The sequence below is a fragment of the Propithecus coquereli genome, unplaced genomic scaffold (assembly GCF_000956105.1).
Source record: "Propithecus coquereli isolate 6110/MARCELLA unplaced genomic scaffold, Pcoq_1.0 Scaffold7, whole genome shotgun sequence".
NCBI lineage: Eukaryota > Metazoa > Chordata > Mammalia > Primates > Indriidae > Propithecus > Propithecus coquereli.
In genome coordinates this window covers 16,373,254-16,400,765 of record NW_012153062.1, presented here as the reverse complement: position 1 = coordinate 16,400,765, position 27,512 = coordinate 16,373,254, and the positions used below count along the sequence as shown (strand labels likewise).

General features: G+C 32.6%; 1 protein-coding gene across 7 annotated transcripts in view; it reads left to right on the top strand.

The window, feature by feature from the left end:
* ADGRL2 (adhesion G protein-coupled receptor L2) overlaps positions 1 to 27,277 on the top strand; it is a 193,059-nt gene extending 165,782 nt beyond the window's left edge. For 4 of the 7 annotated variants that reach the window (XM_012661141.1, XM_012661143.1, XM_012661142.1 and 1 more), the window contains 11 exons: positions 1,648 to 1,773; positions 2,044 to 2,249; positions 3,327 to 3,500; positions 4,490 to 4,699; positions 5,631 to 5,851; positions 7,151 to 7,217; positions 14,752 to 14,843; positions 16,682 to 16,850; positions 19,523 to 19,651; positions 20,211 to 20,307; positions 25,430 to 27,277. In XM_012661141.1, coding sequence (XP_012516595.1) covers positions 1,648 to 1,773; positions 2,044 to 2,249; positions 3,327 to 3,500; positions 4,490 to 4,699; positions 5,631 to 5,851; positions 7,151 to 7,217; positions 14,752 to 14,843; positions 16,682 to 16,850; positions 19,523 to 19,651; positions 20,211 to 20,307; positions 25,430 to 26,184 — 2,246 coding nt within the window. In that variant the 3' untranslated portion in view covers positions 26,185 to 27,277. Of the gene's footprint in view, positions 1 to 1,647; positions 1,774 to 2,043; positions 2,250 to 3,326; positions 3,501 to 4,489; positions 4,700 to 5,630; positions 5,852 to 7,150; positions 7,218 to 14,751; positions 14,844 to 16,681; positions 16,851 to 19,522; positions 19,652 to 20,210; positions 20,308 to 22,262; positions 22,345 to 25,429 lie in introns of all 7 variants that reach the window. The other 3 variants (XM_012661147.1, XM_012661144.1, XM_012661146.1) reach the window with 2 other exon arrangements.
* The last annotated feature ends 235 nt before the right edge of the window (positions 27,278 to 27,512 follow it).

Here is a 27,512-nt window from a genome sequence, read left to right as displayed (position 1 = left end):
TTACCCACCTGCTTAATCTTTCCAAACATTTGTCGATAAAATAAGTATCTCAACCAGTGATAGAATTCCAGGACTTACATGACTCTTATTACAAATTTGTATTTCCGGGGTTTGACATGTGGCTTAATTGCATTTAAAAGTTTCCAAATGTTATTTATGTTTTTATGTTTACAGTTGTATCTACCTGCATTTTACAAAAGTTGTAGAAGATTAAAAAATTTAGTATTCAGTTACCATACAGATACTGTACAGTGGTATGAGCCCATTTATGGGAAAAAAAAGAGAAATATAGGTGAATCCATCATATCTGTGTGTGAGAATGTATGTATAAACATACATACTTATATGTTAGTCTAAGCATAGACATAGCTGTGCAGTGGTACAGACAGAGAGGATGAACTTCAGAGAAAAACATATGGACTATATTTTTAAATTGCTTTTAAGAAATATGTGTTACTTTTTAAATTCAAATATCTGAATTTAGTACGTTTTTCATATAATTCCTTGGATTTCATCAATAAAATGTGATATTGTAATTACTAACATAAGATAGCTGACTTTTGTAGAAACAATAGTACTTTTCCATTCTTTGTAAAATCTAAATCTATATGAATGTTAAATATATTGTAGTCTTTATTAGGATTACCAGTAGACAGTAAACATTTATATTGACAGTGGTTACTGTTAATTATATATTTTAAACAAAGTTAAACAACATTGACTTTATTGATCAGGTAAGTGTTGTCAATGCTATGTATTGACTTGTTTTCCTTACATGTTTCTCAGTTTGGCTACTTGGTTTGAATTTTTGAAGTTTGGATTAGACTGCAGTGGTTGTCAAACTTTTTCTATAAAGGTCCAGTAGTATATATTTTAGGCTTTGCAGGCCATGTGGTCTTTTTTGCAAATACTTAACTGGCATTGTAGCACTAAAGCAGCTATAGACAATATGCAAATGATAAACATGGCTGTGTGCCAGTAAAACTTTATTTACAAAAACAGGTGACAGGCCAGATTTGGGAACAGGTTCTATTTTGCCCAACTTGAGTATGTAAAGATTGTCGGTAACTAATGAGAATTAATGGGAAGTTTTAACATGATGGCAGACATTTTCTCATAAATACGTTGTGCTGGTCTCATTGCTTTTAGAAAGTAGAAAAAATCTGTTATTGCATAGTTGACCTATATAATTTTATATATTAAAATGGATCATCCATAGAAATAGATTAAAGGCATTCAAATTCATACTTCATCTTTAGTTTTACCAGCGCCAATTAATGGTCACTGAAAAGTTACTTAAAGAGCCAAAAAATATATCATTTTGAAATGTTTTTGTTTACCTTCATGGTTTAAATAAAACCTTGAAAGTTACGTGCTATGAATTCCTACATTGTTCATACTCATAGGCTAAAAGTTTGCAATTAGTTTATGACAAACATATATAAATATGAAGAAAATGTTAAAATGATAAAGACCTCTTGGAGTAATTTAGAGTTTTATTCCTGATTGTTTTGAAATCTAACAGTGTGATTTTGCAAGTAGACAAAAGGAAAACAGTCATTTCCATATAATTATCATTTGCCTCTTTGTAGTTAAATTTAAAGAATGCCCCTTTTTTTCATCTCCTTTGTTCTTTACCTCATCCAGTTCTGGAAGTTGCAGTACTCAGCACAGAAGGACAGGTCCAAGACTTTAAGTTTCCTCTGGGCATCAAAGGAGCAGGCAGCTCAATCCAACTCTCTGCAAACACTGTCAAACAGAACAGCAGGAACGGTACGATGGAAGTCTTTTAAAAATTGACGGTTTTTTATTGTTGTTCAGTTAAACCTATTAATTCCAAAATGCTGAGTATTTGACTCCTAATACAACAAAACGGCTTAACATTTAAAAGCGGATTTAAAATAATGCCTTACTCTTTCCCAGTAAACTTAATTTAAATAAAGATTCCATAAGGACTTCTCCATTTTATTCTAATTTTGTTGTATGTTACTGTATTCATAAACATATTTCTTGTAAGTCATATGACTATATTTACCTTTCTAGGTCTGGCAAAGTTGGTGTTCATCATTTACCGGAGTCTGGGACAGTTCCTTAGTACAGAAAATGCAACCATAAAACTGGGTGCGGACTTTATTGGTCGCAATAGCACCATTGCAGTGAATTCTCACGTCATTTCAGTTTCAATCAATAAAGAGTCCAGCCGAGTATACCTGACTGATCCTGTGCTTTTTACCCTGCCACACATTGATGTAAGTTAATGTATGCTAATGAAGTAGTGGAGGGTTATAAAACCAAAGAGGAAGGAAAACAAAACTGACACGCTGAGGATGGGGTGGGAGGAAAGAAAAGACCTTTCCATTTGAATTTTAAATGTTGGACTAGGTCAGAGACCAAGTTTATTTAAGTCTGTGAACATAAAATTAAATGAGCTTGGTTCAGTGATTATTAGAACTTAAGTGTATTCTTAATGAAAGCTAATTCAGTAATCAACAGGAAAATGTAAATGACTCTAATTTGTTTTCAAATGAAAATTAACTCTTACCTTAGCAGCAGGATAGCTAAGAGTATTAACTCTTAGGGCTCTGCCTTTTTAATGTGGCAGATTATTTTTTTCGAATTAGTTTTACTGATGGTATTTGACATAACTGGTATTGAGTTTTGTGTTTAAAAAATATAGGATTGAGGAGATGTGATTCCTTTGCTGTGCCTTAGAATGCAACTTGGTACTTAAGTAACTACATTGTGCTGGAAGATTATCTGCAGAATTTTTGGCTGTTATAAGTAAAGTGAATAAGTGCCCACAGATAACAAAGTAGATCTCGAGAATTGGCAAAGAAAAATACATTTGTGCGGTTATGGTCCTCGTATCTGCTTCAGTTGCTTCACACTTAAGAGGTTTGAGATTCAAATTGTCACTGTGTCACTTAGAACTAACCAAAAATGGGCCCAAAACTGAAAATGGATTTTTAAGACACTGGGTCCATATAGAATTTTCTCAGAACAAAATCATGGCTCTAATTTTATCAGAAAGGAAAAAAATGATTCTAATGTACCATCAATATGTAAAATCGTAAGATGGAAATTGTAATTGTGTAAAATGGGTCTTTGGTAGTTTAGAGTACACTTTAGAGTGTTTCAGACTATAAAGTCCCCTTTAAGCTAGATATCTGCTTTGTATAACATAGTCCACAATTTTGCTGATGAAAAACTTTATAGTCCGAAACATGCAAAGTTTAATCTAAATTACCTTTTACACATATTAAACAATTGCTACTGCCATCTTAGAGTATAAAATCCTAATTTTATCTTGTCATTTTATTTCCCAGCCTGACAATTATTTCAATGCAAACTGCTCCTTCTGGAACTACTCAGAGAGAACTATGATGGGATATTGGTCTACCCAGGGCTGCAAGCTGGTTGACACTAATAAAACTCGTACAACGTGTGCATGCAGCCACCTAACCAATTTTGCAATTCTCATGGCCCACAGGGAAATTGTGGTAAGTGTTTGCACTTCTAATTAGTAACAGAGAAAAACCTCGGAGATTCAAAACAGCTTGTGTAATAGTCTCATCTTTGGGTGCTTATCATAACTAAAAAGCAAACAAAGTAATATGGATTTCTAATTGTTTCTACACTGTCCATGTATTTTAAGAAGTCTTGACACTGTATTATTGTTGCTTCTCAAAATCGTGTGCTTCAATATCACTTTACAGTCTTGTCCTAAGTTTTTCTCCTTTGGGCAGGCGTTTGGCAGAGGCAACTGGGGGTTTAAAAAATGAACAGCAATAGGTCATGTTAAAGAGACAGAGGGCTCTACATTTTAACGTGCCCTTCCCATATTGAATGTTCGAATCTATTTTTGCAGCTTTCACTTTAAGTTTCCTACCCACTTTGCACACTGTGAGAAGCTGCAGATTTTGAAAAGTCAGAATGATTCTGGAATATGTCTTAGTATTTCTTCTTGTGATTAAGAAAATGATTGCCAGAAAAAAAATATTTTTAAAATACAGAGTGAAAACTCTCAGATCTATTGTGTACTCAGCTCTCAGTATGTAAACATATAGAAACCCAAGGAGAAAATGGAAACTTCAAATTTGGCTTGTGTGTTAGCCTAGAAAATCATTAAAAGGTCAATTATTTTTAATCATAACCAAGTATCCTTTATTCTATTATGTAAACATTTTTCATATGTTTATTTTGTTAATTCAGTCATTATTTTGAAATCACTGGGCTCTTACATTATTTTCTAGGTAAAATCCTTCTCTTTCATAGATCGTTCTTTGAATATGAAAATCAATAAGATAATGTTGAACTGTAGTATATGATCAAAATTTCTTTTTAGTATTAAGCCCTGTTTGAACACACATGAAAATTATTCTTCAGAGAGTTGAGTATTAAAAAGATGAACTGTACATGTGAAAGCTATCTTTCCTCTAGTTGATGTAATGCAGGAATACTAACGTTCCTCATATCTTTTTATTTTCAGTATAAAGATGGAGTTCATGAATTACTTCTCACAGTCATCACCTGGGTGGGAATAGTCATTTCGCTTGTTTGCCTGGCTATCTGCATCTTCACCTTCTGCTTTTTCCGTGGTCTACAGAGTGACCGTAATACCATTCACAAGAACCTTTGTATCAACCTTTTCATTGCTGAATTTATTTTCTTAATAGGGATTGATAAGACAAAATACACGGTAAGCACCTGTTAATTTTATTGACCTTGGATCGCTGAAAGTTATTTTAATAGGTGTGAATCCATGTATGATGCTGATATCAATATTTGACCTTGTAACTTGATATAATTGCCATGATAATATTGAAAGATAATTTGTAATAAATTAAAAGATAGCCCAATTATTAAGTTATTATTATGAATTATTTTTGTGTATTAAGATACAGTTGCATTTTTCTGGGTTTTTAGTAAAGAAGTAATTTGAATAGAAGAATGCTGGGGATACTGTAATGTAAGGATCCTATTTTAAAAATTCTTATTTTGCTTACGTAGTCATTCTGACCAGTGATTCCTTCTTCATATTCAAAGCAGTTTATTCGTCATGTGGTCTCAATATCAGAAACAGAACTTAATTAGATAATGCTTTATCCCGTATTCGTCTGCACTGGTATGAATTTATGAATGCACCAGATATGACAGAAAAATAATCCTAGGTAATTAAAGACAGGGTTTTTGCCATTAAAGCAAAGTTTTAAAATTCCATTATAGAAAAAAGTAAAAATAATGTATTCGCAAAGCAAGTACTCTAAAAACTTGTGAAGCAAATCATCTACTAGTAGAATATTCAGATTTCACAATGGATAATTTGAGAAGAGAAATTATGATACATTTTCTTATTTGATGTGTAATTTCACTAAAAATAGTAGTGTCCTTATAGTGATAAAATCTAGCACACTTGGCATTATACTCTTTAAGCATTATGGTCTTCAAATTTGGCAGTGTTTTTAATTTGTTTCTATTTATGAAAAAAATATTTTGAGGAAGCAGTAGTTTTCTCTAAATAACATTTTAAAAACAATAGTGACTTCTGTCAGTGAATATTTTAGAGGTTTGGAGTGAGCTGATTGTATTCACGAGTTTTCTTTGTGTTTTTTGTTCTTTTCCCATTATAGATTGCATGTCCAATATTTGCAGGACTTCTACACTTTTTCTTTTTGGCGGCTTTTGCTTGGATGTGCCTAGAAGGTGTGCAGCTCTACCTAATGTTAGTTGAAGTTTTTGAAAGTGAATATTCAAGGAAGAAATATTACTATGTTGCCGGTTACTTGTTTCCCGCCACGGTGGTTGGAGTTTCAGCTGCTATTGACTATAAGAGCTATGGAACAGAAAAAGCGTAAGTAATTGCAAGTGACCTGAGTGTTTTTCAAGTGAATAATTTTTTAAAGCCTGTTAGCTGTCAGTGAGGGTCCCTGACAGATTAAAATAGCATCTGAAAGCTTTATTGGTAAGAGAATGGGCATGCCGTGCACAAATTACAATCAAGTCTTTTGTGATTTTCTAGGTTCAGAGGATTTGTACTCTGGTGAGGCAGATTCTAAATTATGGACTTTCTTTTTAACACAAAAGATTGACCTGAAACAAATTGAAAAAGTAAATAACTTTTTGGCCTTAGAAAGATATTAAGTAAAAATTCTTCTGAACTTAAAGCATCTGACAGGTTTAACTACTCAGTTTTAAGCTAATGCTTCATTAGCTCTCTTTGTGCAGCCGACCCTCTAGCTAACTCTCATTCTGAATTGTGACAGTAGCACATTCCATCCCATATGTTTTACTTTGATAATATTTTATCAGGCAGTTTGAAAGGATTAAAATGAGTCACTGTCTTTCATTTATAAAAATACAGATATTTACAGAAAGTGGCAGAAGGTAGACGCAGCCGTGTTTCTAAGGATTTTATTTGCTAGAGGCATGAATTTGCCTTCCAATTCTGTTTATTTTTTTCTTTGATAAAATTAGTTATATAAAGATTCTTTGGACTAAAGAAAGCTTTTTAACTGTACAGATGATGAAAGACAAATAAAAGGAATTCAGTGGGGATTCAATGTTATATGAAAAATGAAGAACTAAGTAAAATTTGTCTTAATAAGTTTATGCATCATTTACTCTAATACTGTATGAGTTCTATGCTTTGATTTTTTTTTTTCCTGGTATTCATCCATTCCTAGTGGAGGTATTGTATTTATGGTGCACTGTTTTGCCACAAACATAACCTCTGAACAGTTTTTTTTTTTTTTAAGCACTTTAGCTCAGACAGATCTGAAAGGCAAATTTTAATGACTACATGTAGAACTTTAAAAGGATGAGAAAATTTGGAATATTGAGTTTCAAGTCTTAGTAAAGTCAGAGGTCTTAGGGGTGAGGTGGTATTTATTGTTTTCCTCAAGCAAACACAATTTTGTATGCTTTTATCAAATATAAAACAAGCAGGCTGAAATGAATAAATTACTGTCCTTTGTTAAGTCAAAGCCAACTCGGAACTATTAGAATTGTTCTTGCCCATGATAAATGAATTTTCAAAGGCAAATGTAGATAGAGATAGTTTTATTTGTTAGATGTTTAAAATTCTTTTTTCCATGTGATGCTGAGGATCCATTGAAGCTACTTAATGCATATTCTTTTCTTTTCATAATAGTTGCTGGCTTCATGTTGATAACTATTTTATATGGAGTTTCATTGGACCTGTTACCTTCATTATTCTGGTAAGCAGACTATTTCCCTTCCTTTTTAGCTTGCTTTTTTGGCAATGCTATTCAAACAAGAATGATTTGTTTTAGTTAATTTATCTATGCATTCAAAGATTTATAAACATAGTGTATCTCACAGGATATTTATATAGCATATCTAAAGTAATATACCATTATTGAGTTTATACATTTGCTAATTAATACTATTTCTAAAAAACATCTTTCCTGCAAAAAATACTTTTGCCACCTTTAATTCAGTATGTTAAAATATCATGTCATAATCTAAAAAATATACTCACATATATGCCATATTATGAATTAAAGAAACGTTTCAGAAAAGCAAAGGAACATTATCTTAATTTTTACTATCTTAAGTTCTACTTAGTAATTTAGTACTTTTAAATGAATGTCCACACCCTAAATTCCTTTTAGGGCATAAAAAGTTGCATAAACTTAGATTAATAAATGAATATTAAATTGACTTTAAACTGATTAGAAATAAAATTACTTTTGTGACACTTAAGAGACCAAATAAAAATACTGGTTTATAAGAAATATTTTACATGAATTTGATATAAATTAACAGTAGTGACATTAAGGTATTTTTAAGCTTCTTGCATTACCCTTAGTAATTTTTGAAATATTTTTGAAATAAAAGAGTGTAGCTAAAGTGTCTGGATTTCAGTATTTAAAAGTTTCACTCAGTTGTAGCACTATACTGATGAAAATGAGTGTTGTTAACCATTATAAGACTGAAAAGGAAACAAGTTTAAATATCACCTATATCTTTTAATTCCTATTTTAGATATTTTTTCTTAATTTTTTTCAAAAAAGTGACACAAATAAGCTCCTTAGGGTATTTTTTATGGTTAACCAATGTTTCATAAAAATTGAGAGAAATTTTTAGTGGTTGAAGGAAACTTAAAGCCACTTCAAGTGTATGTATGTTTATCATTAAAATTAATTGTTTTACACAATTACTTTTACAAAGCAAAATGAAAATTCGAGATGAATGCCTGTAAAAAGCAAACCAGTAAAACATTCTCAAGTATTCCTAGGAAAACTGATTTCTCGTCAGAATTATTCAATCCAGATGATTGCCCCAGTTTTTGTTCTTGATATTCCTATGCTAACACAGCCTAAGCCTATCTAGAGTTAAATGACAAACAGCAGACACGAAGAGGCATGATTCTTAAAGATACAGCCTTCTTTCTTCTCTTAAGCCCTTGGTCAAACACATTTATTTATACTTTGAAAAATATAAAGACTGCTTTAGGGATGTTTGGTCTATGAAAATACTGTGTGTTTACTTCTGTTATACTGCAGTTTTCTTTATTTTATGTCTCTGAAGATAAGTACTGACTTTAGAGTATTAAAAAATTTTTTACTTAGCCTAAGGAGTTAAAATTCACACATACTCAGCTTTGAGTAAGCAAAGAGGTAAAGGAGATTTTATTATATTGCCCATTTACAGTAAGAGGCCCACTATTATTTATTAGTCTTGTCATTTTTGTCCTGTACCAAATCCTTTAGTTGAGATGTGGAACAGTATTCCCAGCTTAAAAACAAACAAAAAACCCCAGCAGGCAGCAGTCTCAGTGCAGATCTCCTTGGAATTCTTCCCCTGTCATTGCTTTGCCCTCTAATCATCCCAACACAGAGAGGGAGACTAAGAGTGGTGTAAGAGTGCAAAACATTAACTTGCAAAACAATATCTAACCTAAATTGAATTATGATTGTACCGCATATGTTTGTTGAAAATACATTTACCTACATATATCCCTCTGGTCATATAAGATATTTAAAATTCAGTTTAGACACAAATCTTAATAATACAAATTATATTTTATACCATACTTTTAAGAAATGTTCTTACAGCAAAATTACCTGTTTATATTCCTAGGAAGTATAGCTTTGCATTTCCAACTTCTCTGAATTGAAACTATTAACTTAGTTGTATTAAATAGGTGTACATTTTAAATAATAATCTATGAAGAAAAATAATATGCTAAGGAAGATAAAACCTCCTACTTCTGCATTTCTATAGAATGTCTTGCCTACAGGCACTAGAGTTATTATATCTATGAGAAAAGTGCTGGTAAGTAATGAGCAGTGGGAAACCATTAGTATGCCTGAAATGGTTTAATGAAAGCTTGGATCATGACACGTCAGGAGCTGTTCTTATCATTTGGACAGCTCCATCTGCATCGTTAATAATTAATTCAGTTCAGTAAGAGTTCAGCTCACACACTCATTTAGAAGTCTTCTTCAGAGAACACCTCTCTGGCTGCTAGTCCCAGGGAGAAATAGGTTTCTGCTTGGCTAACAGCAAAGATCTGGAGATACAAGTACAGTTTTAGAGTTGCATTTGCCAGGTAGCAAAAGCTCCAGGGAGGACAAAAAGGGTCAGAACATGTGCAGTTCAGCTAGGTTACTTCAGAGTGATGTTTCTGTTCTTCTGTCTTATCATATCCATGTCAGCATTGCAAGCTGTGGAATGAATTTTAAGCTGCTAAGCTTAGACGGATGTGATTCAGTTGAGCAGGTTGATGACCATAAAACAAACTGCACTCCTGTAATCTGTGTTACCTTTTTCTTTTTTTAAACTTCTTTGTATTTTCATGTTCATCAATATGGGTGAAGTTTAGCTGTGCCATATTATTAAGTAGCATTGACTTTCATTAGCAGATTATACTGGCTGATTATTATAAATAGTAATTTATGAAATCATTATTTGGGGATAGGTAAAGGAGTGATATTTGTCAGGGGGAGAGAAAGAATGATTCAGTTTACTGATTTACAATTTTTAGCTGAATAAGAAATTTTTTTCTTCTGAATTTGCTCTTACTCCTTCACAAAGAGTTCTATTAAGAGATAGCCATCTATTAATCTTTACCTGTACACACACACACATGCTCTCACACACATGCCTGGAGCAGAGTTAAAAATCTGCTTAATTCCTAAATGAGCTGCTTCATCTCCAAAATTAATCATCAGTATGGGCATTTAGGCTGGTGGGTTGACACATGTGTAACACAGTCCTAATAACCTGTACTTACTAGAGGCTTCTGTGTGAATAATCGACGGACTACGTGTACCTAACAGATTTAGACAAATCTTTGTGTGTATAGCTCTAAGTCGAGCTTTTTCCTTTGTCACTGATGCATAGAGTCTTTCAACCTATTCCAAAATACTATATTTGAACTTAATATTTATGTTGGAAAGAAAAAAAATAAGAGGGGCAAAAGGGACTGCATTGGAATTCAAGGGAGAAGAGCAGCATTTGGATGGTGGAGACATTCTTCTCTCCCTGACTGTCTTCCAATGAGAAGTAGGGGAAATACCATGTTTAAGGGTTATGTTGTCTTTTATTTTTAAATGCATACCAAATATGGGAAAATAAATTGGGAATAAGTAAAAGTAAGAAGGAGAAAGAAATCACTTATTCTAACCAGAAAAGAAAAAACAGAAGCACAGAAGTATATGGCTGGAAAGAGACATTTATGTCATGAGAAAAATGCAAAGAAGAAAGAAAGTCAGATTTGCAGCTGGTAGTTCATTTGAAGCCAACCTTTTTTGTCTTTTTGACTATAGATTTTATCAAAGATGTTTTTATTTGCCCCTCTATTTCTTGTTCTGATTCCCACAGTTGTAGTTTAAGAAAACAAGAAAAGAATAGGAAGGGGGGAGGAATCTATTGAAGTATTTTACCCTACAAAATCATAATTATAAGAATGTATTACCTCCAAGAAAGATCGTAGCAACAATAGTTATTCTGTGAAACTAAAATTTAGCTTTACATTTCTTAAACATTATAAAAAAGAAGAGAACTGTAAAACCGTATTTTTTCTATTTAATTCCAGAAAATATTTCACTGTGATATATGTTGGTGGTAGCCTAAATTGTTCAATATCTAAATGATATAAATATCTTTTCATTTCTCTAATAAGGCTAGTAAATAATATGTATTAGTGAAATTTTTATTTTTTTCATGAGTTGGGGAAAAGAAAAATCTTACATTTAGCATTTTTGCCATCTTACATTGTGATTACAATATGTCTTGTGCACTTTTCATAATTAGTTTGTCTTAAAATGATGATATTTTGTCCTGTTAAGTATACCATTGCCTCAGTATTTGTATGCCATCAAGCCATATTTCAGAGTCTAAATTAGTATTGGATTTAAAACTATAAATTTCTTGACAATCTAAATAGTGCATTGGCTATAAGTTTTATTTTCAGTTTCTTCAAATTGGAGAATGCACACTTATAAAATAATCTGAGTGCAAAAATTCTGTGGCTTTATGTATATTTTTCCAATACTTTCAGTTATCTTTAAAGAGACTCACTTTTAAGTCTGTTGAACACATTCACTGTTAGATATATTAGGAAGAAAAACTTTTTAAATTTTTATTTTATGTTTGCACTTGGGTCTTATGAGTTTGTGTGATATTTAACTATGCGAGAGCATAACTGACATAAACAAGTTTGGCAGAACACAACTAACTATTGTTAAGCATACAGCTTGTCTAGTGGGAGTAGAAGTGTGGGTGTTTTTGCCAGTTTCTGGTTGTGGGATGGTACCATTTTACAAAGGAAATGGAGAATTAGTTAATTCTGGCAAGGCCATCAGGCAGAAGTCATTTGAAGAGTATACTATTATTATACTGCCTATGTTTGAGGCAGTATTTTATATATTAATTAATTTTCTAATTTATCTTCAATTCATTCCTCATCTCTGAGTGACTTTTAAGTTGGATTATTTTTTATAGGAGTGGAACCTTTTAAATATAGAGCTAGTAAATCTTTGTTTTATTAGAAGACTCCTAATTTTCTTACCCAAAATAAATTGATTAATTTAATTTGGAAAGACTGTGTACTATGAAGCTAGACCACAGTATATTGAATCTCAGCACTGACATTATAATAGCTAAGTAATCTTTGGCAAGGTATTAATACATCTTAGTAATTTGTAAAATAGGTATACAAGTGCTGCCTGCTACCTCTGGAGGGAGGTTTATAGTTATTGTTTCCCCCTGTAATTTTCTATATTTTCTGAACTTGTATTGTGAATATGTTATATTTGTAACTAGAAAGATACACTAAACACATATATAATGTTAAAAAACCTCAGTAGAATGAGGGGAGCAAAAAGGGAGAAATGCATTGAACAGCCTATTCTTGAAGGATTAAATGAGACAGTGTTTTCTGTGGCACATTCAACTAGGTTAGCCTTAACTAGAAAAAGTGATTTTATGATATTTAAGCTTTAATTGTATTTTTATATAGGGAGATTTCATTTTATTTCAGTTTTATTGGAAAATTTTAACTGGTTTTCTTCACTGAAAAATTGTTGTTCCAAGTTTACCCCCAAGAGTTTAACATTTTCTACTCATTTTCTTTTCATAGCATAATACTTTATATGCCCACATTTTCCCACATCCACATTCTTTACTTTCCTTATAATTTTACACATAATAGTAGAAATTAATAAATGTTTTCCCTTCTGGAATGTACTAGTACTTCTAATATTTTGTTCTGGAGGAGATGAGAGGATAATTAATATGCTTAGAAAATAATGAACACCAAATCGTGGCTCTATATGCTTCAGGAAATTGTTCAAGAAAAGGAGGGAAAAAACAAGATTCTGTTTAGAAGTGTGGAATGAAAAAAATTAATGTTGTTATCAGGACCTTCAGAAAGAAGGGGAAAAAATTTAAAGGATTTTAACTCTGAATTTGTAAAGCAGCCGTCTTACCTAAGAGTTGTCGTGAATTGGTTTGTTTTTAGGATATTTATGGAGTTCTTGTTTTTAACCATCCTTGAATTTTACTAGTTAAGGCTACTGTTGCCATAAAATTTAAAAGTAGTAACACTGTTGACTTTGCCTTTTTTTTTAAACAATAAAGATACAATTTACTATGAGTCTTTAAAAACTCAAACAAATATTTGCTGTACTATTAGAAGGATATCTGTAATTACTCAAAGGCAAGAATTGTATCTTACTTATCCACAATACAATAAGCGCATCTTTGTGTGGAGCAGGAAAGTCAATAAATATTTGTTGAATGAAATGTACTGTATTGTAACATCCCTGAAAATTCAGGCATTTATTTATATTGTGACCAATTAGAATAATCTTCGGAAAATAAAGCCAGGTAATATTTCTACAATTTTGTTTACTTTTTCTCTAGATAAATATTTTAAGAAATTAATTTTCGAAATACTTTTTTTAAACAAAGAACTGCTTTGTCCCCAAGTAATTAACATTGAAAGATAGAATGCTATCTGCTAACACTTGTAAATTATGGCCATTAATCTCATTGTACCCCCTAAGAGGGAATTGTACATCTAAGAGAAATCTTAAGGCACAGTAGACAAAATCATTTTTTCTAATTATAAAATCAGAAGCAGTGATGAATGAATAAAATAATGTTATTTGATCGTGTCATATTGTGACTCAGTAGAAATGATCATGTTACTGTAACAAGGTTATGCTGATTATCTGCCACTAAAAAATTGAATTCATCTCACATACAGTGAGTGAAATGAGTCCTTTTCTGTATATACTATTTGGTTGTTATTCTCTGCGTCATGTATAGCTCATGAAATAACTTTTTTTTTGTCTTTTTAAAAGTAATCCAAAAATAAAATGTCAAAAAAAAAATCCAAGAGCAATCTAGCTTAGTTCTATTTTTAGAGCATAAAAATGGAACTGTTTCCCCTCCCTCCATCCAACATTATGCCAGCTGCCTGTAGAAATAAATGCAAATTACGAACTTTTGTCTTTTCTCAGTCAAAACACAACTTCTTTCTTCTGAGATCACTCGTGTTGACCTTCTGGAGTCCCCTAACCTTCCTTCTGTGTCAGATTCCATCTTCCTCAGTTTGCTTTTGTTTACACCTACGTTCTTTGCACAGCTCAATGTTTAGAAGGACTCAAAACAGCCTTTTGCCAGAATTTATCTACTTCCTTACAATATGAAGACATAGAAAAAAGGACTGAGGGCTTTTAACAGTTAAATAGCAAAAATATTTATATCAAAACTTTATCTTACCTTATATAACTAACATTTTTATACATCATTTCATTTGATCTTCACAATTATCTTATAAATAGATCGTGCAAATGTTACTATCCCCATTTAATACATCAAAATCAAGAGCTAGACCAAACCCAGTGATTTTTCCGTTACAGGTTACATGATGTAAATGCCCCTTCTGAGGAATTCACTTCAATGTTTCCATCAAATGGCTTTTAGACCCGGGAGTATATCTAGCTAAAGAAACTAATTTAGGTTTTCTAATTTATTTAATCATTACCACATGATACTGACTAAATGAGGTCGCAATTTCATGTCAAATGATCTATGAAAGAATTGATCATACATAGCCAAGTGTTTTTATATAGATAACTTGATCATTGTATACATAGACTAAAATTGAATCGGTGTCTACTGTATACACATGCCATTGATATATTTGCAAAACCTTATTTATTTTTTTAACTCTTTGTTCATAGTAGTCTAATTCTTTATTTGTTCTAACAGCTAAATATTATCTTCCTGGTGATCACATTGTGCAAAATGGTGAAGCATTCAAACACTTTGAAACCAGATTCTAGCAGGTTGGAAAACATTAAGTAAGTATTTTGTATTTTAATATTAATACTGGACAAACTAAGTAAAAGATACTCTCCACAGGGAACACAGGGATTTCTACGTTCTATCAACTGTAGAAATTATTCAGAATGAAGTTTTACTGGTCAAGGTTGAGTCTTACTTTTACTATGTCAGAGACATTGGTCAAAAATTAGATAATTTCTATTTTGATCTAGAGCCAATAAATTGTTTCAGTGGCTTCGTGGAAATTTCATATCACTGTAGCAATTTCATTTGAATTTAAAATGCAGTTTAAAATAATGTTTCTATTTGCATGGCTGATATGATTATATTAAGTTTGTTTTGTTAAATGACTTTTTGCTTTAAGGATTCTGAGCAGTTTCTACTCCTAATCCTGTTTTCCTAAGAGAATTTACTCTATTACTATTGTTAACTTGAAGATTATCTGTTGTTTCATGCTAATTAAACAAATGTTTACTTTATTTCAATGTTGAATAAAAGCTGCAATATTCTATCAATGGAAAAATGCTATCTAATTAACAAAAAATTGATAGCTGTTGATTCATTAAACTATCCTACGGAATCATTTTCAGAGTTATTTTTAAAATATAAGCCTTTTAATTTAGAATTTGAGGAGGTATTATTCAAATTGGTTATAATGGGGTTGTGAAAAATACTATTTTTAATGTAAAAAATGGCAGATCTATAGTAAGGGTAAATTTTTTTAAAAATTAGATGCTTTAGATAGGTTAGTGCCAGCTTCATTGCATGTTGCATGGTAAGAGAGAGAGCTAATCTTTAGCATCTCTCTCTTTTCTTCCTTTTCCTCTTTCTGTCTTCTCATCTACACCAGTAATTACCGTGTTTGTGATGGCTACTATAATACGGACTTACCTGGGTAAGGTAGAACCCTACATTAAAAAATTTATGGCATGATTTATATTTTTTACAAATCCGTCAATATCATGAATTGCCCTTAATTTTTATAATTATTTTGGAATATCTAATTTGCTGTGGTATTTTTAAACTATAATATGCCTTTATTTTTTAATTGCTTGCGTCTGCATTTTGACTTTCTTAATTTTGACTAATTTATAAAATATATAAATGCTTTCTTATTACTTTCTATTTTAATTCTGTCTAATAATTTTGTTTCTCTTTTCTGCTTATAATGCTTTCTAGCTATGAAGATAATAAGCCATTTATCAAGTAAGATCATTAGTTAGACATGGAATGCACTGACTTTAAATTCTCATTCCGTCCTATTTTCTACAGTTCTTTTCTCCTTAAGCTATTCATGATGAAATCTCTCCAAAATTATTTTATTTTGAAGTTGTTCTCATATTTTTGTCCCATTTCAGCGAGGCTTCTTCATGCTTTAGTTATAAAACCGTAGGTTCATCTAAGACCAGTTTATTAGAATCTGAAGTTTAGGTGTTAAGCGATTATCTGCCATTTAACTTTTCTGTATGTGTCACATTATTCAGTGTCATGTGAGTGCGCCACAGGAATAAAAATATAGGAGTAAACTAATTAAGGACTCCTTAATTTCTTTTACCAAATGCATATAAAAGGCAAAATCATGGGATATTTTACATCTTATATTTTAATATAGTTCTGATACCTTGTTTATTCTGGACTAAGAAAAGGTCATACCTGCTGTTGCTGTTTTCACTGGAGGCTGCAGTACTAAATGCTATTGTTCTTTCTTAATCAATGAAAGGTTAAAGCCAAAATGCTGTTGAATTTTAATGTGAACATAGAGAAAGTCAACTGCTACTACTGATATGTTAATATTTAAGCATAATATGTGTTTTTCCCTCATTGAACCTGTTAAAAATTCCCTTTATTTTTTCAGGTCTTGGGTGCTTGGTGCTTTCGCTCTTCTGTGTCTTCTTGGCCTAACCTGGTCATTTGGGTTACTTTTTATTAATGAGGAGACTATTGTGATGGCATATCTCTTCACCATCTTTAATGCTTTCCAGGGAGTGTTCATTTTCATCTTTCACTGTGCTCTCCAAAAGAAAGTAAGTAATTGAAAACACCTAGGGGCTCAGTTTGCTTGTTCTTTGATTTGAAAGTAATAGATATAATAGTTTAAGTTACAACAGGATTTTTATTAAACAGGATCATATTTTTTATTATAAACTAATTTTAATACCTGTCTGAAAATTTAGGCTTCACAAATAAAATATTGACATATTTTATACCAGACATCTCTTGGATCTCAACGCGAGAGTGTTATAAATGATACTTACATTCAGATTTCTTCTTTGCTAGTAAGTTCTGTAAAATGCTTTGTACAAAGGGTATACAAGGTAAAAGAAAAGATTAAATAAACTCATTCTTTGCTCACTAAAGGGAATGCAGTGGTCCAAAATGAATTTGAGTATAAGGATAAATGACGTTAAGTTTTAAAGCACCAGACATATAAAAAATGAATATTAATGTTGCCTTTTGAGTAATTTTGAAAGATCTAAAAACCAATAATTAGTACCTCACATCTTATTATTTTGTCCTAATTTTATGTTAAGTGGAGTCAGCAAAAATGATTCCAAACTTAAAGTTACAAATGAAAAACTTTAATCTGTAGCAAGAAGATGTAAACTCAAGTGAATAGCTTACCTGCCATTTAGGTTTAAAATTTCCATGCCTTTCAACTAGATATCATCCTTTCCCTGTCTGCGTATCTAATGTAGTCTTTTTATTCTGTTATTACTAGTTGGTCACTAAATTGAACAGAGAAATAGAATTGTGAAAGTGAAAACTATTATGTTTTCAGTCCTGACAAGATGATAGTGTTGTTACTTCCATCAGTTTTGAATAAGCTATAATTTTGAGATAATGGCAGTGGAATGTGCAGTACTGACAGATAATGTACATTCACAGCAATATAGGCATTAGGCAAAACCAACACCAGAGGGTATTATTTGGATAAAATACCATTTTGATTGCCATTGTCTTGGTTATACAGCATTTCATAGCAGTTAACAGCCATTAAATGTGTAGAAATTTTTTGTGAGGTATGATGTGTTATTTAATAACAATGAACTTTAACTTTCTAAACATTGTACAAGGAAAACCTTAGTATTATAATTACTTTAAATTTTATGTATTTTCTACATAAATGAGCATTTTATATACAGGCATATTACCATATATTCATAATTTCTGTGCTAATGTACCAAACATCTTTTACATAAAGCACAGACAAAGAAAAAGGGTGAAGTAGTGAATATTTCCTCATATATTAATTGAACAAGGAGATTTTACTATGCTTTTAAAATTAACAATAATGTTTTAAAAGCATACGCACTTCTTTTGAACATGCTCTGCTTAGTCTTGGTCCCATCCAGTTGAATGCCGCCAGGATGGATTGTTAAGAATTTGATATAAGATGGTTAAGTTAAAATCATGGTCTTACTGCTTGAATGAGCATATTTAGCCAAAAAAAAAAAAAATGCTTTGAAAGCTCAACTGCATTGTTATTTGTTCTAATAGGTGTAATTAAATAAATCTAAGAAGATGAAAATGCAAGTGCACTTAGATCTAAAAGATCATCTAGTGACTTGCATTTTCGAATTTTGCAAGGAGTGTAAGTGTCAAAGTCATGGTCTTTGCAGGCAGTTACTGAGCGTAGACTTGTGGGGACGGGCAGAAAGCCTTTGAGTGTTTTTTATAACCCAGTAGAAAAAAATATTTTCTTATGCAACTTCTCTTTCTTGTCTGACTTGTAATTTCAGAGTCTGGCTCTAATCCACAATAAAACATGTTTATATGCCAGTATAGTTGCACATAGTCCAACGCCCTCTCCCCCTACCCTCCCAATTATACACCACTGCTCTACGCGGGGCCCTATTATTTAGCAGTTGCTTGGACTTCACTTTTTGAAGTTTAGTCAAAACTTCTTTTTAGGCCTAACAACTTTTCCATCTATTCATATATCGAAGCTTCAGGGGAAAAGGGAAATTACATGAGTAACTCATTAATGTGAATGGAAATTGCATAAATAGTTCCCTCGTGTGCTAATGAAGTGAATAGACATCGTAGACTCTCTACACTAAATGTTAAAGCTAGACACATCAGAAAATGAAGAAAACATTCCATCCTAATTAATGGCAAATGTATCAAAGTACTTTTTTTCTTTATTCTTATGCCAGAGTAGTCTTGTCATTATAAAGAAGTTACCCACAAAACCGTGCAATCCAGTAAAAGAGGTTTATGTATTGACCTACCTAAGAGGACATGAAGCATATAAAACTTAAATGACTGAATTACAGAATGGTTAAATGTAATTAAGCAAGGAAAATACTAAAATTTTTGTCCTATTTTCTTAGGACAATATACAAAATTGGAGTTACTAAGTATATAGATAGGATAAAGCTTTGGATAGATCGCTGTGGTATTAATTAATAACTAACATTCACATAGTAATAACAGGGTGTAAAGCCTCTCTACGTGCCATATCACATTTTAAAGATCCTAGCAGCCAGTCTACCGGACTGAAATATTTTTCTGATTACTATTTCGGTAATTTTAATTGAACTTAATTTTGAAAATTTCTCCACGGATAAGTCTTTGTGGAACTTTAATTCTTCTCGGTTGTCTTCACTGTTCATTTAATTAGACAGAGTGAGGGAGAGAGAGGGAAGCAAGTATGTTCGTATTAATCCCTTGGTCTCGTGCTCATTCAACGCAGGTACGAAAAGAATATGGCAAGTGCTTCAGACACTCATATTGCTGTGGTGGCCTCCCCACTGAGAGCCCCCACAGTTCAGTGAAGGCATCGACCACCAGAACCAGTGCTCGGTATTCCTCTGGCACACAGGTAACAAAGAGTTTGACAGCATCTTTAATTAACCTTATTTATAGAAAGCCTACTGAGATGTGTTCTGTTCAGATGCACTTATTGTCTCCTCATTATAATGATCCAGATAGCAAATACTTGCTTTTCTAGTATTTTGGTTTTAATTTCTTCTTAAATATTTCTTCAAGGTGTTTCTTTAGATGTGAACATGCTTTTCTGTGGAGAGTTCTCTAAGAAGTATATCATAATCATTTCATAGCCTAAGGCCATGTAGCACAGTGCTCATTGTGGGCACTGAGTAAACATTTGTTGAATAATTAGTCATCTCCACTTTTTTAAAAAAAGGCAATAAAATAACACCTTTTTAAGAGTGAAAGATTAAATACCACTCAGATGCTTATTAGAGAAACAGCAGGGCAGTCTAGTCCTCCTTAGTTTTAGACGAGAAACAACACACATTCTTTAAAATGCCAACAGATAATCCCACACAGATTGTTTAGGGTAAATCGTTGTGTATTGTTAATAAGGTAAGCCTGGGGAAACTAACAAAACGATTTGTCTTGCTATTTTATATTAATAGAGTCGTATAAGAAGGATGTGGAATGACACTGTGAGAAAACAATCTGAATCTTCTTTTATCTCAGGTGACATCAATAGCACTTCAACACTTAATCAAGGTCAGTTATTAGGAAAATCTAACTTTATTATCATTTATGAAAGTACATATAAATTCCTTTTATTCAGTAATGTATAGCAGAAAATATAATTTTAAACTCTACATAACAGGGTAAGGCTGAAAAAGGTAACTATTGAAAATATGCTTTGCCATAGATTAAAGTGTTTTCCTAGTGAGTACAGATTTATCCTTTCTCACCAAGACATTTATGAGAGTTTATTCATAAAACATTAATATAGTTAGAATAATTACCATTCACATAAACAGTGCCGATTTTGCAGTGAAAATTCTTACTGTAAAGTTTTTATTTTACATTTTTTTAAAAAGTAAAAAATAAGTGCTAAAAACAGTAAATCTTCATAAACAAAATTAAAATACATGAAAATTTATAAAGTAATTTTTCCTATGTCATTTAATGTGCCTATGATGGCAACTTTAAATTTATCATATAAATCAATACAATTCTTACTTATAATATGCTGGGAAATGAAAGAATTTAACAGGAGATGGATAGGAGTACATGCACACACACATATTCCTGAATAAAAGTTTAGTAAATTTCAATTTAGTATGAAAAAATATGTTGTATATATCCTTGGAAAGGTAATTTATCCAGGTATTTTCAGTTTTGATGTTTTGATTTGTAATATATGCTAGAGTTTATCACAATGAAATATTAAAGACATTTTTAATCGTTGACAATGTTCTCATGAGATTCTGGTTGAAAATGAAAACAGGAGTGTGTGCGGCATTAAAACCAACAGGAATTTTAAAATATTTTTAGTCAAATTATATTAGCTATACAAAACATATGATTGATAAGTACTGAAAGGTTTGTATTTTGTCAATAAGAATGAGTGAAATGTGTGTTTATTCCATTGCTTTGATATTTTACCTAATACTTTTAAGATGACTATCCAAAAGCAAATGAATTGTTCAATGATTCATTTTTGAAACCTGGCAAATAAGATTACAGAATGAAAATTCTTGTTATGTAGAATTTGTGAATGGTTTAATAATTCATATACACAGTCTTTTTTCTGTTTTGTTTTGTTTCTCAGCATGTGTGCTTTTGCATTTACTAAGAGAAGCTTTTTGCAATGTGTCATACCTTTTACCTGTTTGTGAAAGTAGTTTTTCCTCCTGCTTGTATCAGATTTGGTATTAACACAGATGTTTTCATGAGGGATAATCCCACACCTGTAAATTCTGAAAGTTTGAGATTCCCTCTTATGGGCCTGAGCGGTTAAGTTTTTAATATTAAGCAGTAACATCTTGAAACATAATGTTGATCTCTATGCATTTAATTGCCATTTTTGTTTAACAGTGCTTTTGTATAAATTAGTAAATGTCATCCTCAGCAGGTGTTTACTTGGGGGACTTAGAAAGCACCTGTGAATTACTGAAATTTAACTTCCCTCTCCCCTTTCTCCTTCAAATTAGTAGTTCAAATACAGTCAGAACATTTCAGCAGATATTCCCGTTGCCAACCTGTCCGCTACTCTTGATGAATATCAAAAAAAAAAAAAATACTTTAGTACAATAACACTAAAATAAGAGAACTGATATATTTTTTTTTTCTGTTTTTTTTGCTTTAGGAATGACTGGCAATTACCTACTAACAAACCCTCTTCTTCGACCCCACGGCACTAACAACCCCTATAACACATTGCTCGCTGAAACAGTTGTATGTAATGCCCCTTCAGCTCCTGTATTTAACTCACCAGGTGTGCTTTACTTACGAATAAAACTACCTTTCTTTGCTGCTAAACAGAGCTCTGATCTTTGCCCTGTTTCTAAAATGCTCAAGTTGCCATATATTTATTATTACATCCTTAATTTCTCAATTAAAAAAATTATGATATTACCTATGCCAGGCTTCTAAAACTGCACTATATTATAGTAAAAGCTCAGTCATGCTAGTATTTACAATAATTATCCATGTTTTTAACACAGGTGGCATAAATCTTAATATATTATTACAGGACTGACATCACATGGTCTGAGAGCCCATCTTCAAGATTTATATCATTTAGAGGTATCCTATCTATATAATATACTGTTCAGTTAATTCTAAAGCTTGCTGACAAAATTTGCTTCTGGAATGAATTAGCTAATAAATAATAAAGATAATTTGGATGCCTAGGTATGGAAAACCACATCCAGCATTATCAATATAACCAAACTATAGTATAGTGCAGCTTTATGGTAGTTTTTCTTAAGAAAACTTTAAGAAAAGCAAATATTAGTCAGTGTATACCTACAGTTTTTAATCGGGGGAGGGAGAGAGATTGTCAGTAACCCATCCTGTATTACTATGTTTTCTAATATTAATAGCTTACCTTTTTTAAAAAAAAGCATATATATATATTTAATATTAACAGAATTTTCAAGATTTTGGTAAAAGTTATCACATGATTACTGCTAGCATATAATCTTTATTTGTGATTAATGTTTGCCACTAAATTAAACACAGAACTTCGTTTCCAATTTTTTTCTTAAAATTCTTTTTTAACGTAACTGCAGCTTCTCTTTTCATTCTCTTGTTTTCTTACTTTCCTTATGCTTTCCTCTAGCAACCTACAGAGAGACAAGTATGGGAGTAAAACTTAACTTTGCCTATCAAATGTAAATTTTTTCAGCATGATTTTTAATGGGCACAATTAAAACATAACTAGCAGTCATGAAGTAGACTCAGCGGGCAAGTGGTTCACAATTTGCAACTAAAATCTTACCAAATTCGAATAGTACATCTGTCTATACTGCCTTTTGTCAGTAATAGAGGTCTGTAGCAAATGCTGTCCATACTTAAGTATATGCAATGCTGAAACAATTTGCTCTATAAAGCCTGAAGTACTGTCAACCAAAATGTTTAATAATTGACTTATCATTTCTGCATTCCCACAGTAATCTTGCTACAGGCTGTGGAAAGTCTTCAAGCGAATTACCTGAACTTGGGCAGAAAAAGATGCCTCTTCAAAACCAGTCAAAGATGTCTTAAATCTGTAGTATATCACAGAAAACACCTTTTGGATTATATCCAGTATATATTTTTATACTTATTAAGCAATGATAAAAAGAAAACAAAATGTTTGAGAAGAATGGACCTCTACAGAGGAAACAAATGCTAGCATGTGATCCATGTGTCACCTATAAAGTGCCAAATGTCTTCTGTTGGTACATCTTAAAGACATAAAGATTATGGCACATACCTGAATTTATAAAGTTACAGAATTGTCCAGGCTAACGGAAGCCTTACAAATAACTATTATAACTTTGTTTTGTTACACATGGAACATAATACAAATTGAATGTCAATTTTTCATATGTAGAAGTTGGAATAGCGTTTTCAAAACAATGTGAATCTCACTAACAAATATAATCTCCTATTTTCTCGTTTTTTGCTAATGATAATTTGTCCAACAATTATCAGATATGAAGTTTGTGTTAGACAATACAAGGATTTTTTTTTCTGAAAGAAATTGAGTTTTCTAGGATATCTGCAGCTTTAAGAGTGGAGTGAGCACTAAAAAGGGAAATTCCCTATTTTTTTTCCAAGAATTAAATTTTTTCCTAAACTCCTCCAAGCCTTGCATACAATGCAGCAGCCTCACAGTGGTCAGTTTCATTTCAATAACATCATTTCATTCTTTTTTTTTACAGACCTATCTGTAGACAAGTGATTTTTTTTTCTCTAGGATTTTGAGAATGAATAACCTAACTTTCCATGGTGCAGACCATTTAATTTTCTCTAAGATTTTTTTTTTCATTTGCTTGAGAAGCACTGTGATGTCTTAGTTTACATGTTTATGTGTCTGTAGAAAATATGACTCTGATTCAAATAGAGCATGTTACCATGTTTTTTTTTCCCTCCTAAACCTCTTTTCATGTCTTCAACAGACTTATCCAATCTTTCATTCCTTTAGAAATAAAAATATATTAGCCAAGGCTGACACCCGTCTCCCATTCCATAGTTAATATTTATTCTTGGTTTAATTTCTGTGACCCATACTTAAGAAATCTCTAACATTTCTGCGTTTGACCTCCATGGCCATGGTGTGTATGGGCCAGTCTTGTACAGTAGACTCTGCTGGTTCATTCGGTGCTGTCACTGTGACTGATGCAGACTGCAGGGCGGCAGGCAAACTTTGACCATTAGAAGCCTGGGGCCGTTGCTATTAGAGAGATGATTAGTACCAAAAAAATCAAAAGAATAAGAAATATTCAATGAAAAAATAAAAGGCTGCTATTGCTGGTAATCTAATTTGTTGAACCCTTGCTCTGACTAAGTTGCTGAGAAGCTTAGAGATTCTTCATCATGTTACAATAAATCATTTTACTTTCTTTTATATATCAGCTACTCTTAGGCCAGATAGCCTGAGCAGACAGACATGATGTGAGTTGTCCAAAGTGAGTCATTCCACCTGCTGTCTATCGTGTTGTTGGATGGTGCTTGTGGGCCGCTGGTCCAGTCAGTATGAGAGATGGCTGTCTTTGTTTAACATGAATTCTTTGTATCTGTCCATTTTTTCATTCTTTTTTTTACTTCATCTCCAGAAAAAGGAAATGTTAGAATGTTGTTTAAAAAGTTGCTTGCCAGTTATGTGGGTTTATGTTGTACATTTGCCTTTCGGTTTTGTATTGTGACTTATTCCTTTTTAATTTAGTGTTGTTTAGGACAAATTCTGTTAATTTTATTTTTATAAACCATAGTCTTGTACTTTAAAATGTAAATGTCACTAATGAATTGCTTTGCATTAACTATGCAAGGGCATGGAGTGAAGTCTTCTTTGTAAGTGTCAGAGATTTGACCAAAATCAATTAATAACTACTGTCTCCCCAAAATTGATAAAGTAATATTCTATATGCCATTTTCCCTGTAATATTCTATATGCCATTTTCCCTGCCTGGAAAACAGTATTATTTTTTAACACTTTTTCCTGCTATCTAAGGGGTTGCAACTGTTTACAGTTGGGAATGCGGGAAAGCCTGGCCCTCTTCAAGTGTTAGCTTTCAAATACAACTTTGTCCTGAACGACATTAAAGAGTTTTGTACAACAGAAATAGAGTTTCTTTAGAAAGGAACAGAGACAGTAACGGTAACTCACCCTTTTCTGTTGCAGGACATTCACTGAACAATGCCAGGGATACAAGTGCCATGGATACTCTACCGCTAAATGGTAATTTTAACAACAGCTACTCACTGCGCAAGGGGGACTATAATGACGGCGTGCAAGTCGTGGACTGTGGACTAAGTCTGAATGATACTGCTTTTGAGAAAATGATCATTTCAGAATTAGTGCACAACAACCTACGGGGCAGCAGCAAGACTCACAACCTTGAGCTCACACTACCAGTCAAGCCCGTGATTGGAGGCAGCAGCAGTGAAGATGATGCTATCGTGGCAGATGCTTCATCTTTCATGCACAGTGACAACACAGGGCTGGAGCTCCATCACAAAGAACTCGAGGCACCGCTCATTCCTCAGCGGACTCATTCCCTTCTCTACCAACCGCAGAAGAAAGTGAAGCCCGAGGGAACTGACAGCTACGTCTCCCAGCTGACTGCAGAGGCTGAGGATCACCTACAGTCCCCCAACAGAGACTCTCTTTATACAAGCATGCCCAATCTTAGAGACTCTCCCTATCAGGAGAGCGGCCCTGACATGGAGGAGGACCTCTCTCCCTCCAGGAGGAGTGAGAATGAGGACATTTACTATAAAAGCATGCCAAATCTTGGAGCTGGTCGTCAGCTTCAGATGTGCTACCAGATCAGCAGGGGCAACAGTGATGGGTATATAATCCCCATTAACAAAGAAGGGTGTATTCCAGAAGGAGATGTTAGGGAAGGACAGATGCAGCTGGTGACAAGTCTTTAACAGTACAGCTAAGGAATTCCAAGGGCCACATGCAAGTATTAATAAGTAAGTAAAGACTCCGCTGGCCCGATGCAGCTCCCTCAAACTCTACTTGAAGAGACAGCTCTGTTGACCTGTGGTTCTCCAGTGTAAAAAAGGATGACTGAACCTTGCAGTTCTGTGAATTTTTATAGAACGTACAAAAACTTTGTATATACACAGAGTATACTAAAATGCATTATTTGTTACAAAGAAAAGAGATGCCAACCAGGTATTTTAAGATTCTGCTGCTGTTTAGAGAAATTGTGAAACAAGCAAAACAAAACTCTCCAGCCGTTTTGCTGCAGCAGTCTGTGAACTAAATTTGTAAATATGGCTGCACCATTTTTGTAGGCCTGCATTGTATTATATACAAGACGTAGGCTTTAAAATCCTGTGGGACAAATTTACTGTACCTTACTGTTCCTGACAAGACTTGGAAAAGCAGGAGAGATATTCTGCATCAGTTTGCAGCTCACTGCAAACCTTTTACATTAAGGCAAAGATTGAAAACATGTTTAACCACTAGCAATCAAGCCACAGGCCTTATTTCATATGTTTCCTCAACTGTACAATGAACTATTCTCATGAAAAATGGCTAAAGAAATTATATTTTGTTCTATTGCTAGGGTAAAATAAATACATTTGTGTCCAACTGAAATATAATTGTCATTAAAATAATTTTAAAGAGTTTGAAGAAAATATTGTGAAAAGCTCTTGGTTGCACATATGTTACGAAATGTTTTTTCTTACACTCTGTCATGGTAAGTTCTACCCATTTTCACTTATTTTCCACTGTATACAGTGTTCTGCTTTGACAAGTTAGTCTTTATTCTTACATTTAAATTTCTTATTGCCAAAAGGACGTGTTTTATGGGGAGAAAACTCTTAGAAGCCAGTTATGCCATGCCTTGCACAAATGTGGTGAAATCTAGAAAAGATTGTGTGTCACCCTCTGTTTATTGTTGAACAGAGGGCAAAGAGGGCACTGGGCACTTCTCACAAACTTTCTAGTGAACAAAAGGTGCCTATTCTTTTTTAAAAAATAAAATAAAACATAAATATTACTCTTCCATATTCCTTCTGCCTATATTTAGTAATTAATTTATTTTATGATAAAGTTCTAATGAAATGTAAATTGTTTCAGCAAATTCTGCTTTTCTTTTCATCCCTTTGTGTAAACCTGTTAATAATGAGCCCATCACTAATATCCAGTGTAAAGTTTAACACGGTTTGACAGTAAATAAATGTGAATTTTTTCAAGTAGTTAACATGTGCACTTTTATGTATGATACATAATTAGCTTTAAC